General features: G+C 41.1%; 1 protein-coding gene across 18 annotated transcripts in view; it reads right to left on the bottom strand.

Annotated features, from left to right (window-relative positions):
- Window positions 1-13406, bottom strand: part of TIAM1 (TIAM Rac1 associated GEF 1) — a 443084-nt gene that overhangs the window by 81615 nt on the left and 348063 nt on the right. For all 18 annotated transcript variants that reach the window (XM_070071881.2, XM_051819224.3, XM_017347208.4 and 15 more), the window contains 3 exons: window positions 12833-12979; window positions 10120-10194; window positions 6814-6984 (listed from right to left, as the gene is read on the bottom strand). In XM_070071881.2, coding sequence (XP_069927982.1) covers window positions 6814-6984; window positions 10120-10194; window positions 12833-12979 — 393 coding nt within the window. The remainder of the gene's footprint in view (window positions 1-6813; window positions 6985-10119; window positions 10195-12832; window positions 12980-13406) is intronic.

The following is a 13406-nucleotide window of genomic DNA, read 5'->3' as shown; positions in this document are numbered from 1 at the left end:
AAGTCACAGTGAGGGTCACCTGCATCCCATATCGGAGTGTCTGGTTCATATCCCAGCTACCCTGCATCCAATCCAGCTTCCTGTTAATGTGCATCCAGAGAAGCAGCAGGTGCTGTCTCATGTACTCAGGTCCTTGCCACCCATGTAGGAGACCTGGATTGAATTCCTAGCTCTTGACCTGGCCTAGTCCTGGCTATTAAAAGCATTTCAGGGAGTGAACCAGCAGATGTCTCTATCTCTCTGCCCTTCAAATAAGATGCAAATTCATCTTTTTTTTAAAGTGATTCAGGGGATGAGGCATTTAGTCTAGTGGTTAAAGGCCCATATCCCACATCAGAGTACCTGTGTTTGATAGCCAGCTCAAACTTTTGGCTAATACAGACCATGTGAGGCAGCAGGGATGGCTCAAGTAATTGGGTTTCTGCCACGTGGATTGTGATCTCTGGCCCTGGCTTCAGCTTTGGCACAGCCATGGCCACAGTAGGCACTGGGGAAGTAAACCATGAATAGGAGTTTCTATTTCTCTCTTTCTCCTCTCACTTTATGTCTCTCTGCCTCTCAAAATACAAATTATATGGCAACACAAAAATATATTGCTGGAGAAAAAATGTTTAAGCCATATAGTTTTCAAGTGTTTTAATCTTTTAGAAATATATCCTGAAAATCCTGAAATATATCCTGGATATATATTGTAAGGTAAATGACATGATGTCTGAAATTTGTTCTTGTAATAATCTAGATTGAGGTATGGAGTGAGTGAATGAATGCACAAAAGTTAATGTGATAATTATAGATCCCAGATGAAAATATAATGACTTATTATACTGTTCTCTACTTCTATATAAATTTGAAATTTTTATAGAGTAAAATGTACAATCTCTTCATACCCAAAGCTTTACTGATTAGAGGTATGCCAAAATAAATGAAGCTAACTTGTAACTGACTTAGTACTTTCCATTTAGCCTGTCCTCCACACATATATTTGTTTTTTAAAAATATATTATACCCACAGCGTTCCAAGACTCATTTCAATAATATTCAGTCACAACTAACAGACCCATAAGTGTCCTAGACATCATATGAAACACTGAAAATATAGAAATTAACAAAACAAATGCAATCCTCAGGAGTGTGTGTATAGCTGTGGGAAAGAATATGTAAAAAAAAGAGAAGTCAGGCAGTGATGATTTAGTTTTTGAATAAGTACAGGATGAGCATCCCACATTGATGCAAAAACACATTTCCAGAAAGTAGAAACGAGTTTGCCCTGAACAGCTAGCAGAACAGTAAAGAAGTTTTCTATCACATTCTTGGGACTTTCAACACGTAGCCCAGCTTAAGTAATGGGAGAGTGTGGCACTCGCTGTGGACACAGATGCCGCTGAGTAGACCCATCCTGCATACCTGTACCTGGCTTTCATCCTTTCCCTACCTGTATTTGAGACTGGATGCTATCATCTAACAGACCCAGGATTGCTGATGTCAAAGCTACCAAGAATGGATGGGTAAACTCAGGGCAGCACAAAATGGGCACCTTATGTGTGCTACCCACTGCTTGTCAGAGAGCCACCAGGACAAATGAACAACACAATAATATTTAGGCTGATGAATCAGCAAGAATGATTTCTTCAGAGATAGAGGCTACGAACACTTCCCACCTATCCAGGTCCTCACTGAAGTCTTTAATTAGAAGCAAACATTTTGGTTCACCATCTGTTTCTGACTGAGGCGGAAGGAAAAGAGAAATGAAATTTCATGGGGTCTTAGTAAAAGGAAACAAATCCACCTGGAAACCGTATGGGCATCATTAATAAGCACCCTATGGGCACCCCCTCGGAGATGGCCACTGATACACTCTGTCTTCCGGAAATCAGGCCAAAACACTGACCTCACCTCGGGAGCTTCCGGCTCTGGAAACCTCAGTGTGAGAGAGCCACTGCCAGGCACCCAAGAGCTTACGGGGGTCAGAGCAAAGAGCACAGGGATCCCCGCTACGCCTGAAACTCTTGCTGTGCTGGAAACACAGATTTGTTCAGAGATGGCTGACAATAGACCACACTGTGGCCAAGGCACCTCACTGACAATGGTTATAGCCGTGCCGAGGACAACAGAATGATATGGGCCTGCAGTGACAAGAATGATTCTTGCCACCACTTGCACTGCATGCCTTGCCATCATGTTTTCCAAAACTCTTTAAATTACAACAATGTCTTGATAATTTTCAAGAATAAAAATAAGCACCAGCCACAAACTTTAAAAATATGATGGCCTTATTTTATCACCTAAGAGCCTAGTTTGGACAGTAAATCATTGCCCTAAAAACAAGACAGTGGATCAAAATGACAGTATGTCTTTTTGTTTCGGTAAAAGTTTCTGAATCATGACCCTCGTTAGTCATGGCTGGTCCAACATAAAGGACAAATCCTAATGAGCTAATTATATCTGATCATCAGAACTCTTGAGAAGAATTTTATGCTCTTCAATATCAAAGCAGGGTGAACAACCAACTGTGTTCACAGTACATTTTTGTATAACAGAATCCCAAATGCTAACAAATATTTTAAGTTATTATTTCTTTGAGCGGGGCTTGCTTTAGATTTGTAAAACATTCAAGACAAAATTTCCTAACACAAGAGAAATTCACTTAGGAAAAACAGTATAAATCTGTTTTCCAACATACTCAATTCACTTAAGCTAAGCAGAGCATTTGATTAATTTTAAGGCAATGCAGCTACAAACTATACCATAAAATAAATATTGCAGAATAATTTTTACTTCACTTGGCATACTTTTTTAAATTCACATTTGAAAGGAAGAAATAGTAAAACATAATGCAGATCTTTTCAGTAAATAGCTTCAGCCAATTAAAATAGATAACAGGTTTCAGAATTATTTGTCTTGGATCTTCTCATTCATCATGTTTTGCTCTTCCGTATTCCTCCATTTCAATCAAACTTCTCTGGGAAACCCAAACATGTACTTACAGAAAACAGAAACCCATATACATACACAAACACATAAAGTGCTGTTACAGAATTTTCAAAGACGTTATTCCTCCCTTTCAAAGTTACCTTATAGTTTGTGGATGCCAATGGTTATTAGAATATATAACTAAAGTCATAGGCCAACATACTGAACGCATGAAACAAAACTGACACCATGGTCACATGTGAATAGTATCAGTGAGTATGACTAAATAGATTTTTTGCAATTATTTTTATAATTGCAATGATCAGAACACATCTAAAACTTATAGCCTAACATTGTTACCTGCTATATTTAGCAACAATCTTTGCAGAAACATCTATAACATGAATTGCACATGAAATGTAGATCTTGAAACATTTGCTGTACCAGAACTTGACTGGTGATCAGATGGCAGATGGCAAACTGATGTGAAATGATGTGGATCAGATAGAATAGGAAAGAGAATGAGCTGAATGCAAGAGACACAAGAAAGAGATTGATTATTAAATATTAGAGAAGGCATCTATCACCGACACAGAGCATGATAATAATGAAATAAAATAAAATACAGGCATTGTTAACAATCGTCTTGGTTGTCAATCCCTCCTTCAAAAATGAAAAACAAAAACAAAAACCTCACCATTCGATCACATCGCTAATAACATGTGGCACTGTTTCCTCCATTATCCTTTTCCCTTTTAAGAATAAAATTGGCTCCACTAATTACAATAACTGTTTTTCAAAGAGGCAGGCTTCAGATGGCACCTGGCTCTGAGCACACTATAATTTATCCTGCATGGAGCTTTTCCAGAGGCCATCAATTCCTTAATGTGCACTGCAAAAGTTTTCTGTTTTTAAACTCCTGAGACGTAAGCTTGTTCCACACCACGTTTTCTTCTTTCTATTTCCCAGGAAAACAGAACTGAAGACCCAGGACTTAGTGGGCAGGACGACCTTTTATTGTTACAGAAAGGGATGTGTGTTCTAATGATGCCATCAGCAACCTCTCAAGTGACTGAAATAAACATTTTGTACAGGAACAGATCTCCACCATTATTTAAAAATGGTCTCTAGGTGGCAGTGACAATATTACTCTATTCCTTTCATTTCTACCAAAGCAAAACCTTGAAAAGTACCTAAAATTGGGCCACCCACTCATTGCCCCACCAGTGATCAATTTTCTGTCAATCACCAGGTACAGAAAGCTTTGGCTTAATTATTGATTCCTGGCTGCTCCTAAAGCTGAGGAGTACAAGGTGTTCCAAAGCCAGGCAATTCTCTGGAAATGCTTTCTAGAATCTGGCAGACACAAAAAGGCCAGAGTCCTACTTCTGAACACCTTGTGGTGCAGATCCCAGGGCGCCTCCCACAGCTCTGCGGAATGTTAATGGGTCTCTAAAGAACCCTGCTAATCTATAAATAAAGGAACACAGGAATCCTCAGTAGACCCATTTTGTTAAGAAATGAAAATGAAACATGGTAGTGAACAGCCATGCTATTATCTTCAAAAGCTGGGAGTCAGGTACACCAAGGACCCAAAGCACACAAGGTGACATCATTCACATTTAACATCCTATGTGGGGGGCTGATTTAAGCATTGTACCAAAACAACTGCTTTTCCTCCACATGAGATTATCTGAAAGCTTATTTCAGCTGAATTGTTCCACTTCAACCACTCACAGGAAGAGCCACATATTTTTTTTCTTTAAAAAGGCTCTAATGATTCAAACAAGGAAAAACATAAAACTGCTGTTTGATGAAATACAGGATGAAGGTATTTTCTACGATAGTAACAGTTATTCGGAAGAGGGAACCTAAAAAAGTTCATGGAAAATGGAATAAGCTTATCTAAGTACAAAAAATTTTTTGGCATCCATGCACAGTGTTTTCATAATATGCATTTCCCATGAAATTTTTGATGACCCCTCAATACACATGGAGTTCAAAATTTTTTTACACCCAAATAAACTTATCTTTTAATGCCATTTTTCACAAGTTTCTTGAAGTAACTTTGTATGTATGAAGCATTGTGTTAAAGAAGTCTCAGGGCGGGAGTCATGGCAGAACAGGTCAAGCCAACACTTAGAATACAGACATCCCAATCAGAGTGCCTGGTTTGAGTTGTAGCTATTCCGCTTCCCATCTAGCTTCCAGCTAATGCAATCCTAACAGACAGTAGGTGACGGCTCAAGTACTCAGGTATTTGAGTCCTTAAAATACATGTGGGAGATTCAGATGGAGTTCCAGGCTCCAAGCTTCAGCCTGGCATATTGAGGGCATTTGAGGAATAAACCAATGAATGTTAGATTTCTCTTTCTCTCTCTCTCTGTCTCTCAAATAAAAATAAGCACTTTCTTAAAAAATGAAGGAGTCTTAAAAATGTAATTTTATTCATCCAACTTTTTTTTTGCACGGTTTTTATTTATATGAAAGTCAAAGTTACAGAGAGAGAGGGAGAGACAAAATCTTCCATCCATTGGTTTACTCTGAAAATGGCCTCAGCAGCCAGGGCTAGGCCAGGAGCCAGGAGCTTCTTCCAGGTCTCCCACATGGGTAGCAGGGTCCCAAGTTCTTGAGCCATCCTCTGCCGCTTTCCCTAGGCAATTAGCAGGAAGCTGGATCAGAAGTGGAGCTACCAGGACACAGACTAGTGCCCATAAAGGATGCCAGTGGCACAGGCAGTGGCTTTACCTGCTACACCACAATGCCAGTCCCACCCAACTTCTTCTAGGACAAAATTATGGCAGTAAAGGTTTCTACTTTCCCTTCTGTAGCCCCAAGGAAAATCAGTTCACTCCCCTAAGAATATATTCTAGAGTCTTCTGAATATATGGACCATCCTTCATAAAGACTGTCCCAGGTTCTGAGAGTTCTTGTGACTATCCACCTGCCACAGTGGGAAACACCCAGGTTTGGAGCAGCCAGATTTGGAGTAGGTCTCTGTATATGGTGATGTGAGCTGCTGCAATTCACTAAGGCTTTTTGAGCTTTTTTTTTTTCCCCATCTGTGAGATGGGGAAGCCACTGTCCCTCATACATGATGTGACTAAAAAACAAGCAGTCCTATTAAAAAGTCATTAGTAACTAATTATTATGCTATTAATCATGTAAAGTATCCTTGCACTATTATGCTATTAATTGTGTAAAAATAAAAACATGCATACAAGAAAAGCTCTCTTTCTTCCTTCCCCCTTCCTCCCACCTAAGGCCACTCCCTTGGCCGGCCCCTTCAGGGGGACAAAAGGAAACCAGGTTCACTTTGAAAAGGATCAAGACATTTGGTTAGTTTAGGGCTACGACAAGATTGATTTTGTGTTCACAGGATGAGGAACTATCCCATCATGGAAATCAAAGTGAAACTCATTTCAGTTTGTCCTGCTTTAAAGACAGTGCAGTACAACAGTTACTGATCATAGAGCAGGTCACAGGAGAATACCTGTGGCATCATTAAATGCAGGTCTGTGTATGTGTATAGCAAGAAGAATGCAAGGACAAATAGCAAAATGCTTACAGTGGTTAATTTTGGGTTTGGTGAGTAGGGGTGGCCTTAATGTGTTTTATCTCGATTTTCTGAAGTGTGTGCAGTGAGCATATAACATGTTCATTGTAAATTTATTGCATGCACACACTGAAAAGGTGCTACTTAGAAAAGCCCCTCTCCTCCTTCATGCGGAACATTTCCTTACATTATGTTTATTATCACAAAGGATTCTAAAGCTGATCTGAAAAGAAACGAAGTGCTTTCTTAGCACCTCCCTCTGCCATCTGACTCTGGTCTCCACGAGTGCCTGGGAAGATTTCTCCACCCCATGCTGCTCTTCTCAGGAGACAAACTAATCTCCATACCTTGCAAATCAGTTCCAGAGTGTCCCGTGCGGTGTCTCCTGGCCGGACCACTGTCAGAGCTGGCTGGTTATTGGGCAGACAGAACCAGGATGGAGAGAAATACTCGTGGACCCAGATGTCGCAGTCAGGATTGTGCTGGTGGACACTAGGTAAGACCACTTCTTTCTCCCTCTAAAAGAAGAAACAAAGTTAGTGGAGCAGCGGACCTCTGAAGACTTCAGACCCTTAGATTGGGCATAGGGATTATCTGTTCTCAGGGCAGAACCAATGGCTACAGTGGGAGGTACAAGAGACCCTTGGAGAGAAAAGGCAGCTGTTCAGAAAGGATTTTTGTGGCCACAAATATTTCTGATCTCAGAAAAGAACTTCACACCTGGCCCACACAGCATTCATAGGTTAGCATGACATGAATTAAGTGGGTATTGAAGTTTGAAAGAAAGCAAGAAATCAGGTCATCCATTCAACTCTACTGCTACTATTTCTTCCACAGACCCATAAAAACTCTTTTTTTTTAAGATTTATTTAATTATTTGAAAGGCAGAGTGACAAAGAGGGGGATATGCACACAGAAACACAGGAAAGAGACTGAGAGAGAGAGAGAGAGAGAGAGAGACAAAGAGACTCTTCCATATGCTGATTCATCCTCCAAATGTCCAAATGGATGCAACAGGTCTGAGACAGACCAAAACCAAGAGGCAAAAATTCCTTCCAGGTCTCCCACACGGGTGGCAGAGGCCCCAGTATTTGGGCCATCTTCTGTTGTCTTCCCAAACTCATTAGTAGGAAGCTGGATTAGCAGTGAAGTAGCCAGAACTGGAACCAGCACTCCAATACAGGACGGCAGTATCGTGAGCTGCAGCTTGACCTGCTGCACCACAACGCCAGCCTCCCACTTCAACTTTCAAGCAGAGAATTCTAACAGCAAGAGTACAGGCCTGTGAAATTTAGGCTTCAAAGCAACAATGAGGTTCCAAGGAGAATTTTTTTTTTTCAAGACAATGTGCCAGCACCATCTATTTATGGGTAGTATCATTTCTGGGCTCTCCTTGAACCTCATGTCTGGGAGATAGACAACTCGACTTTCCAGATGAAGTTCCAAGAGTTTCAAGGATGCGCCACAGAGCAGGAGGGGGCAGAAACCAGCCTCCTTGATAACCACCATCATCCTGTCCTCTACCTACTATGCCTGGAGATGGGGAAGCAGTATGCAGTCTGTAAATGGGGGAGAACACCAAAGGTTAAATCTATGCAGGCTAAACAGCTGAAGTAGAAAACACTCACAGACTGATGAAAGGTTAGGAGTCCAGTGAAAGACATGAGAAAAGATTGATGTGGACCTCAGCAATTCAGTTACAATGCTCGGGGTGTGCTTGGTAATATGCCTGGATTATTGCTGTATACAGGCCACTGCTTGGAAATACATATCTATAGATTTCCAAGAACAAACTCTAGCAAATTATAATAAGAATCAAATTTCCAAGTGAAGACTGGGAGGTGGCACCATAACAACTTCCATACATTAAGAAAACAAGATCTGGGCCAGCTGCCCCACATATCAGAGAGCCAATTAGAGTACCAGCTGCTCTGCTTCCAATCCAGCTCCCTGCTGATGTTCCTGGGTAAGTAGCTGAAGATGACCCAAGTATGGTGGGCCTGCTTTAAAGACCCCGATACAGTTCTTGGCTTCAGCCTGGATCAGCCCCAGCCATTACAGCCATTTGGAGAGTGAACCAGCGGATGGAAGATCTGTGTGTGTGTGTGTGTGTGTGTGTGTGTGTGTGTGTGAATCCGCCTTTCAAATAAACAAATTCTTCGAAAAAATGGGAGGGGGAATCCACAACTGGGGAAACGTTTTAGTAAAGAATACCAAGTTAACCCAAGTGCAGAAGATACTTTCAGTACTGCTTTGAACAGCGTTGCCCGCCGAGCTGGACCCTGGGGAAAGAATTGTCAGAAAGTAGTCAACGCGCCTGCATCTCATTAACTATAACTGGAATCTTCCTATGGAGTTCCCAGGCACCACATTAAGTAAGTGCCACTTTGCACGGAATACACCCAAGTTTTGCATCTAAACTGCTCTTTGAGAACACAGAATTGTAGCCAGGAGGTGAGATAAGGAGGTATCTTGGAAAAATGGAAAACCAAAAAAGTTATATAGAAATCCAATGGAAAAACATTTGTATATTCTGTATGCTAGAGAGGATATATCAACATTAAAAATGTGGTAATAGGGTATGTAAGATGAATTAGTCAAGGCCAGAAATAACCAAGTCGACATCAAAAATAATACTCGGACTGCATATAGGTACACCAATATACTTTCATCAGAGATAGACGCGCAAAGACAATGTTGCGGTTGGCATTGCCAACATCAGCTGCCTTTGTATCCAAGATGACGTAATTCATGAGTAGTCTGGGTATGAAAGAGAGAAAAGGCCTTCCCACAGCCACACATCTCTCTTCCCCTACAGCAGATGGAACTTCCCACTGCACGCTGGTTTCTGAGGCTCAGCTCAGCCTAAAACATGGGGCTGAACCACTGTTGACAGACACTGCTGGGCTGCAAGGTAATGAACTCCATCATATTGACTCTGAGTCTAAGGACCACAGGATCACACCACGATCATATCATCAGCACCAGAACACTCACAACTAAAAGTTGCTGGTATCACTAGTAGGGTCTTAAAAATTAAGAATGCTCATTCATTTACATGCTAAAAAGAGTGGCCAAGAAAAAAAAAATCAGTATCTTTATGGACTTTTGAGCAGAGAAATTTGAAAGTTCTATTAAATCCAAGCATGAGATTGAACAAAGTCTGAGACTCCTTAATTGAATATTTCACTTGAGAGTCAAGCTAAATGCATTTAAAGAAAAATTTTAAAAAACTAAGCATACCATAGAACAGTTCTCTGAAATTAATAGGAGCAAAATAGCATGTGTGGGCAGAGAGGGAGGGCAAGAAGTCACCTCTCAGAAACAGAAACTGTACATTAGAAAAGAACTGGCAATGGCAGAAAACATGTAGCTATTCAGAATACAAATTTTCTATTCTAGTTGAAACTTAAATATCAAGCGATATGTATGTGAAATGTTACAACAGCAGGAAAATGTTATTATTATCACAAAGTTTGAAATATAAAATGATTGTCCATCTCTTCTTGGTCTATTACATAATTTTTAAACACTGATAGATTCAGTTTTTCATACTGAATCTACTTAACTTTTGTATCCCAAGAAACCAATGCGCTGTGCATATGTCAATGCATTGTGGCACTTTTAGAATGGGAACACGTGTTTATTTTTACCTTGCCATCTGGAACAGTGTCATCAAATATTCCCTCTAAAGATTTCTTTACAGCGTCAGTTCCCTCTCCAAACACCTGCATACACAAAAGTATCATCTTAAAAAGAAATCTGGGCAACAGAGCAAATGAAACATGGGATGGGGAATGGAAAGTAGGCATGGCCATTAGGAAACATCACAGACATTTTCAGACATTGCTACATCAAATTCCAAAGCAGATCAAGTAATTCATGGAAGCAGACCATTAAAAACATCCCTCCATCTAGGTGACTTCCCATGTATTTGACAATCCAAAAAAATAAATAAATAAAATTAAAAGTTTGCTTTTTGTTCTGGATAATTCATCTAAACTTAAACATAATAAACTTGTACAAGAAATGAACTAGATTCATTCACAATGAAGAATTTCAGCTACAGTCTCATAGACCTGATGAGATATTTATAAATAATAATCACTTTGCATTACTTTCTGGAGTAGAATTTGAAAAGATATTAATAGAATTTTTAATCACAACATGGCAGAAGGTTTTGATTTTTTTTAATTTAAAAATGGACTATTTCTCTTTTTTGAAATGTAATGAATTCTGCTAACTAAAAAGATTGATGAAAATTGTATTAGGGTACCAATGCCACTAAGTAATCAATAACCAAACACATGGACATGAGAAACTTTATGTCATGTGATGTCAAGATAATGTATATTATAAAGAAAAAACTTTTCTTGCGAAGCAAATGAAATAGAAACATATACTTTTTGCCCATTTCAAAGTGCCAAATAAATTTCATGAGCAAACTGCTATTGGAATATTTATGGCTAAACAAGGTATTTTTAAAATTCATGCTTTATGAAAGAACCACCAGAATAGTTTATAAGACAATGCATTGTCTTTTAACTTTGAAAACAAAGTTAAAACATTATCTTGAGTTGATTTAAATTCAGTCATATAATTCAGTAGCAATGGGCTGTAACATAACCTGGTACAAATAAAACAGAAGGACATCGACAAAGGATTTTAACACAAAACCAAACTGTGAAGTCCTGATCTGTAATTAGAACAGGGGGCTGAGTCACCCCTAATGACAGAGGGTGCACAAAAAACACCACACTGCCTCCCAAAAGGAGAGAAGTGCTGGTTGGTAAATGTCCTCCTCTTGCAGGTTTAACACAGAACCACAGTGTCTCTTATGTGACTTCCCCCCAACAGTTTCTTCTTCACATTTACGTAACAGCAAGACCCATGCTGCCACCTCCATGTTCTGCTCTCCCCGGAGATCACAGAACAAATCATATCATTGCTCAGTCTCACACTCGTATCATTGGTTCATCTGGTCCCCTGCAGGTTCCATCAAGGATCGTGTTGGGCGGCAAAGGGGCTTAGTACATCAAGTTTTTTTTTTTTTTTTTTTTTTTTGACAGGCAGAGTGGACAGTGAGAGAGAGAGACAGAGAGAAAGGTCTTCCTTTGCCGTTGCCACCAATGGCCACCGCGGCCGACGCACTGCACCGATCCAAAGGCAGGAGCCAGGTACTTCTCCTGGTCTCCCATGGGGTGCAGGGCCCAAGCACTTGAGCCATCCTCCACTGCACTCCCGGGCCACAGCAGAGAGCTGGCCTGGAAGAGGGGCAACCGGGACAGAATCTGGCGCCCCGACCGGGACTAGAACCCGGTGTGCCGCCGCCGCAAGGCAGAGGATTAGCCTATTGAGCCGTGGCGCCAGCCCAGTACATCAACTTTCAATAGCAATCTCTCTTTTAAACTCCATCTCTTAAGTAAACTAATGGTTGACTTGTCAGAGAAAATAAGAAGGGATCCCTCCATCAAGGGGGTCGATTGATATCTTCTCACTTTGCACAGGATACAGCGTGAATGGGTTCACACAGGCAATTCTAGTCATGACCTGCAAATGCTCAGTACCTGACTTCCAGCCACCATGCCCTATGAATAGGACATTTTCCTTCTTCTAAAAGGGCTATAAACCCTCAAGTTCCATTAGCCTCTAAAATCTAAACAAGCAGTTCTCATTTCTCCCAGCCAAAGCAGAAGGATGACACTGACAATGGAGGGTGAAATCTTGGAGGTAACACCAGCAGAGAGTAGCCTTCGCTAGTACAGGACTCAAACCAATGGGCAGGAACATGTCCACACTCTACTATGGGGCTTCATGGTGTACTGAGAACTCCTTCCAGCCCTTGCGCTTGAGCCGAGGGAGCCATGGCCGTGAGTGGGCGCTTTCAGATTCCTGGCTCCACAGCCCTACAAGGATCTGCCTATTTGATGTCAACCCCCAAAAGTCAAGGACAGAGACATGATCAGATTTCCCTGGAGGTGGCCTTCGATCCGGCGCCAGAAGCTGCTTAAAGCAACTCTGGGCTCAGGTGCCCACTTGGCTTCATCACCGAGCACTGCCTTTTGCTGAAGACTCAGGATGAATTGTGCACTTTCAGTGGGTTTATAATTAACCAGGGCTGGAAAGGGTGCAGGTGAGAAATGAGAGCTTGGAGATAGACTAATAGCAGAGTTCAGTGTTAGGGATATACATTATCTGTTAAGTGTCTAGAGCAACTAACTTCTTTGTGTCAACTAGTTGCCTCTGAATAAGTGCCAATAAAAGAACACACACATACACACACACACACATACATACACACCCCAAATCAACGTGGTCATGGAAGCCACACATGCAGGTTTCCTTTGCATCTACTATGGAATCTACCTGATTGATGCTTGGGCGTCCCTGCTTCTTTTTGGAGGTAGTGTCCAGACCCCAAAGAGAAGAAAACCTGCTCCTTCGCTTGCTTGCAGATCTGGACATGGCCTGAGTACGTCGTCTCACTCCAGTTTCACCAGTGCGTGCTGCCACCTGATGACGGCAAACAAGGAGCAGCAACATGAGAGATGTGTCAAGACCATCACCTGTTCCTCAGGGTCTTCAGTGAGTCCCGCCTTCAAAAGCTCCTCCTCCATCACACCAGGAACACTGATCCTACTGCCCAAAGCATTTGATCCATGACTCATACATGTTGGGACATCGAGGGTCCTTCATGGATTCAAAATGCAAGTGACAGGTTGACAGGTTCAATCGTTCCATGAAATCACCAGCAAAAACACACAGAGCAGTAATAAAATATATAGGTTATGTTTCCAAGAATTCAGTGTCCCTTCTGGTCACAGGCTTGAGCTACAAAAAAGCCAAGTTTTCTTGGGATTCTCCACAAACGTATGCTAATGAAAAATGGGGCCAAGCATTAGCAAAAATAGGAGAAAACAGTAGTTTGGTTTCTGTGATT

The sequence above is a fragment of the Oryctolagus cuniculus genome, chromosome 4 (genome assembly GCF_051225735.1).
Source record: "Oryctolagus cuniculus isolate XC-2025 breed Fujian yellow rabbit chromosome 4, ASM5122573v1, whole genome shotgun sequence".
In the NCBI taxonomy this organism is placed as follows: Eukaryota; Metazoa; Chordata; class Mammalia; order Lagomorpha; family Leporidae; genus Oryctolagus; species Oryctolagus cuniculus.
This window is presented reverse-complemented; position numbering and strand designations above follow the sequence as displayed.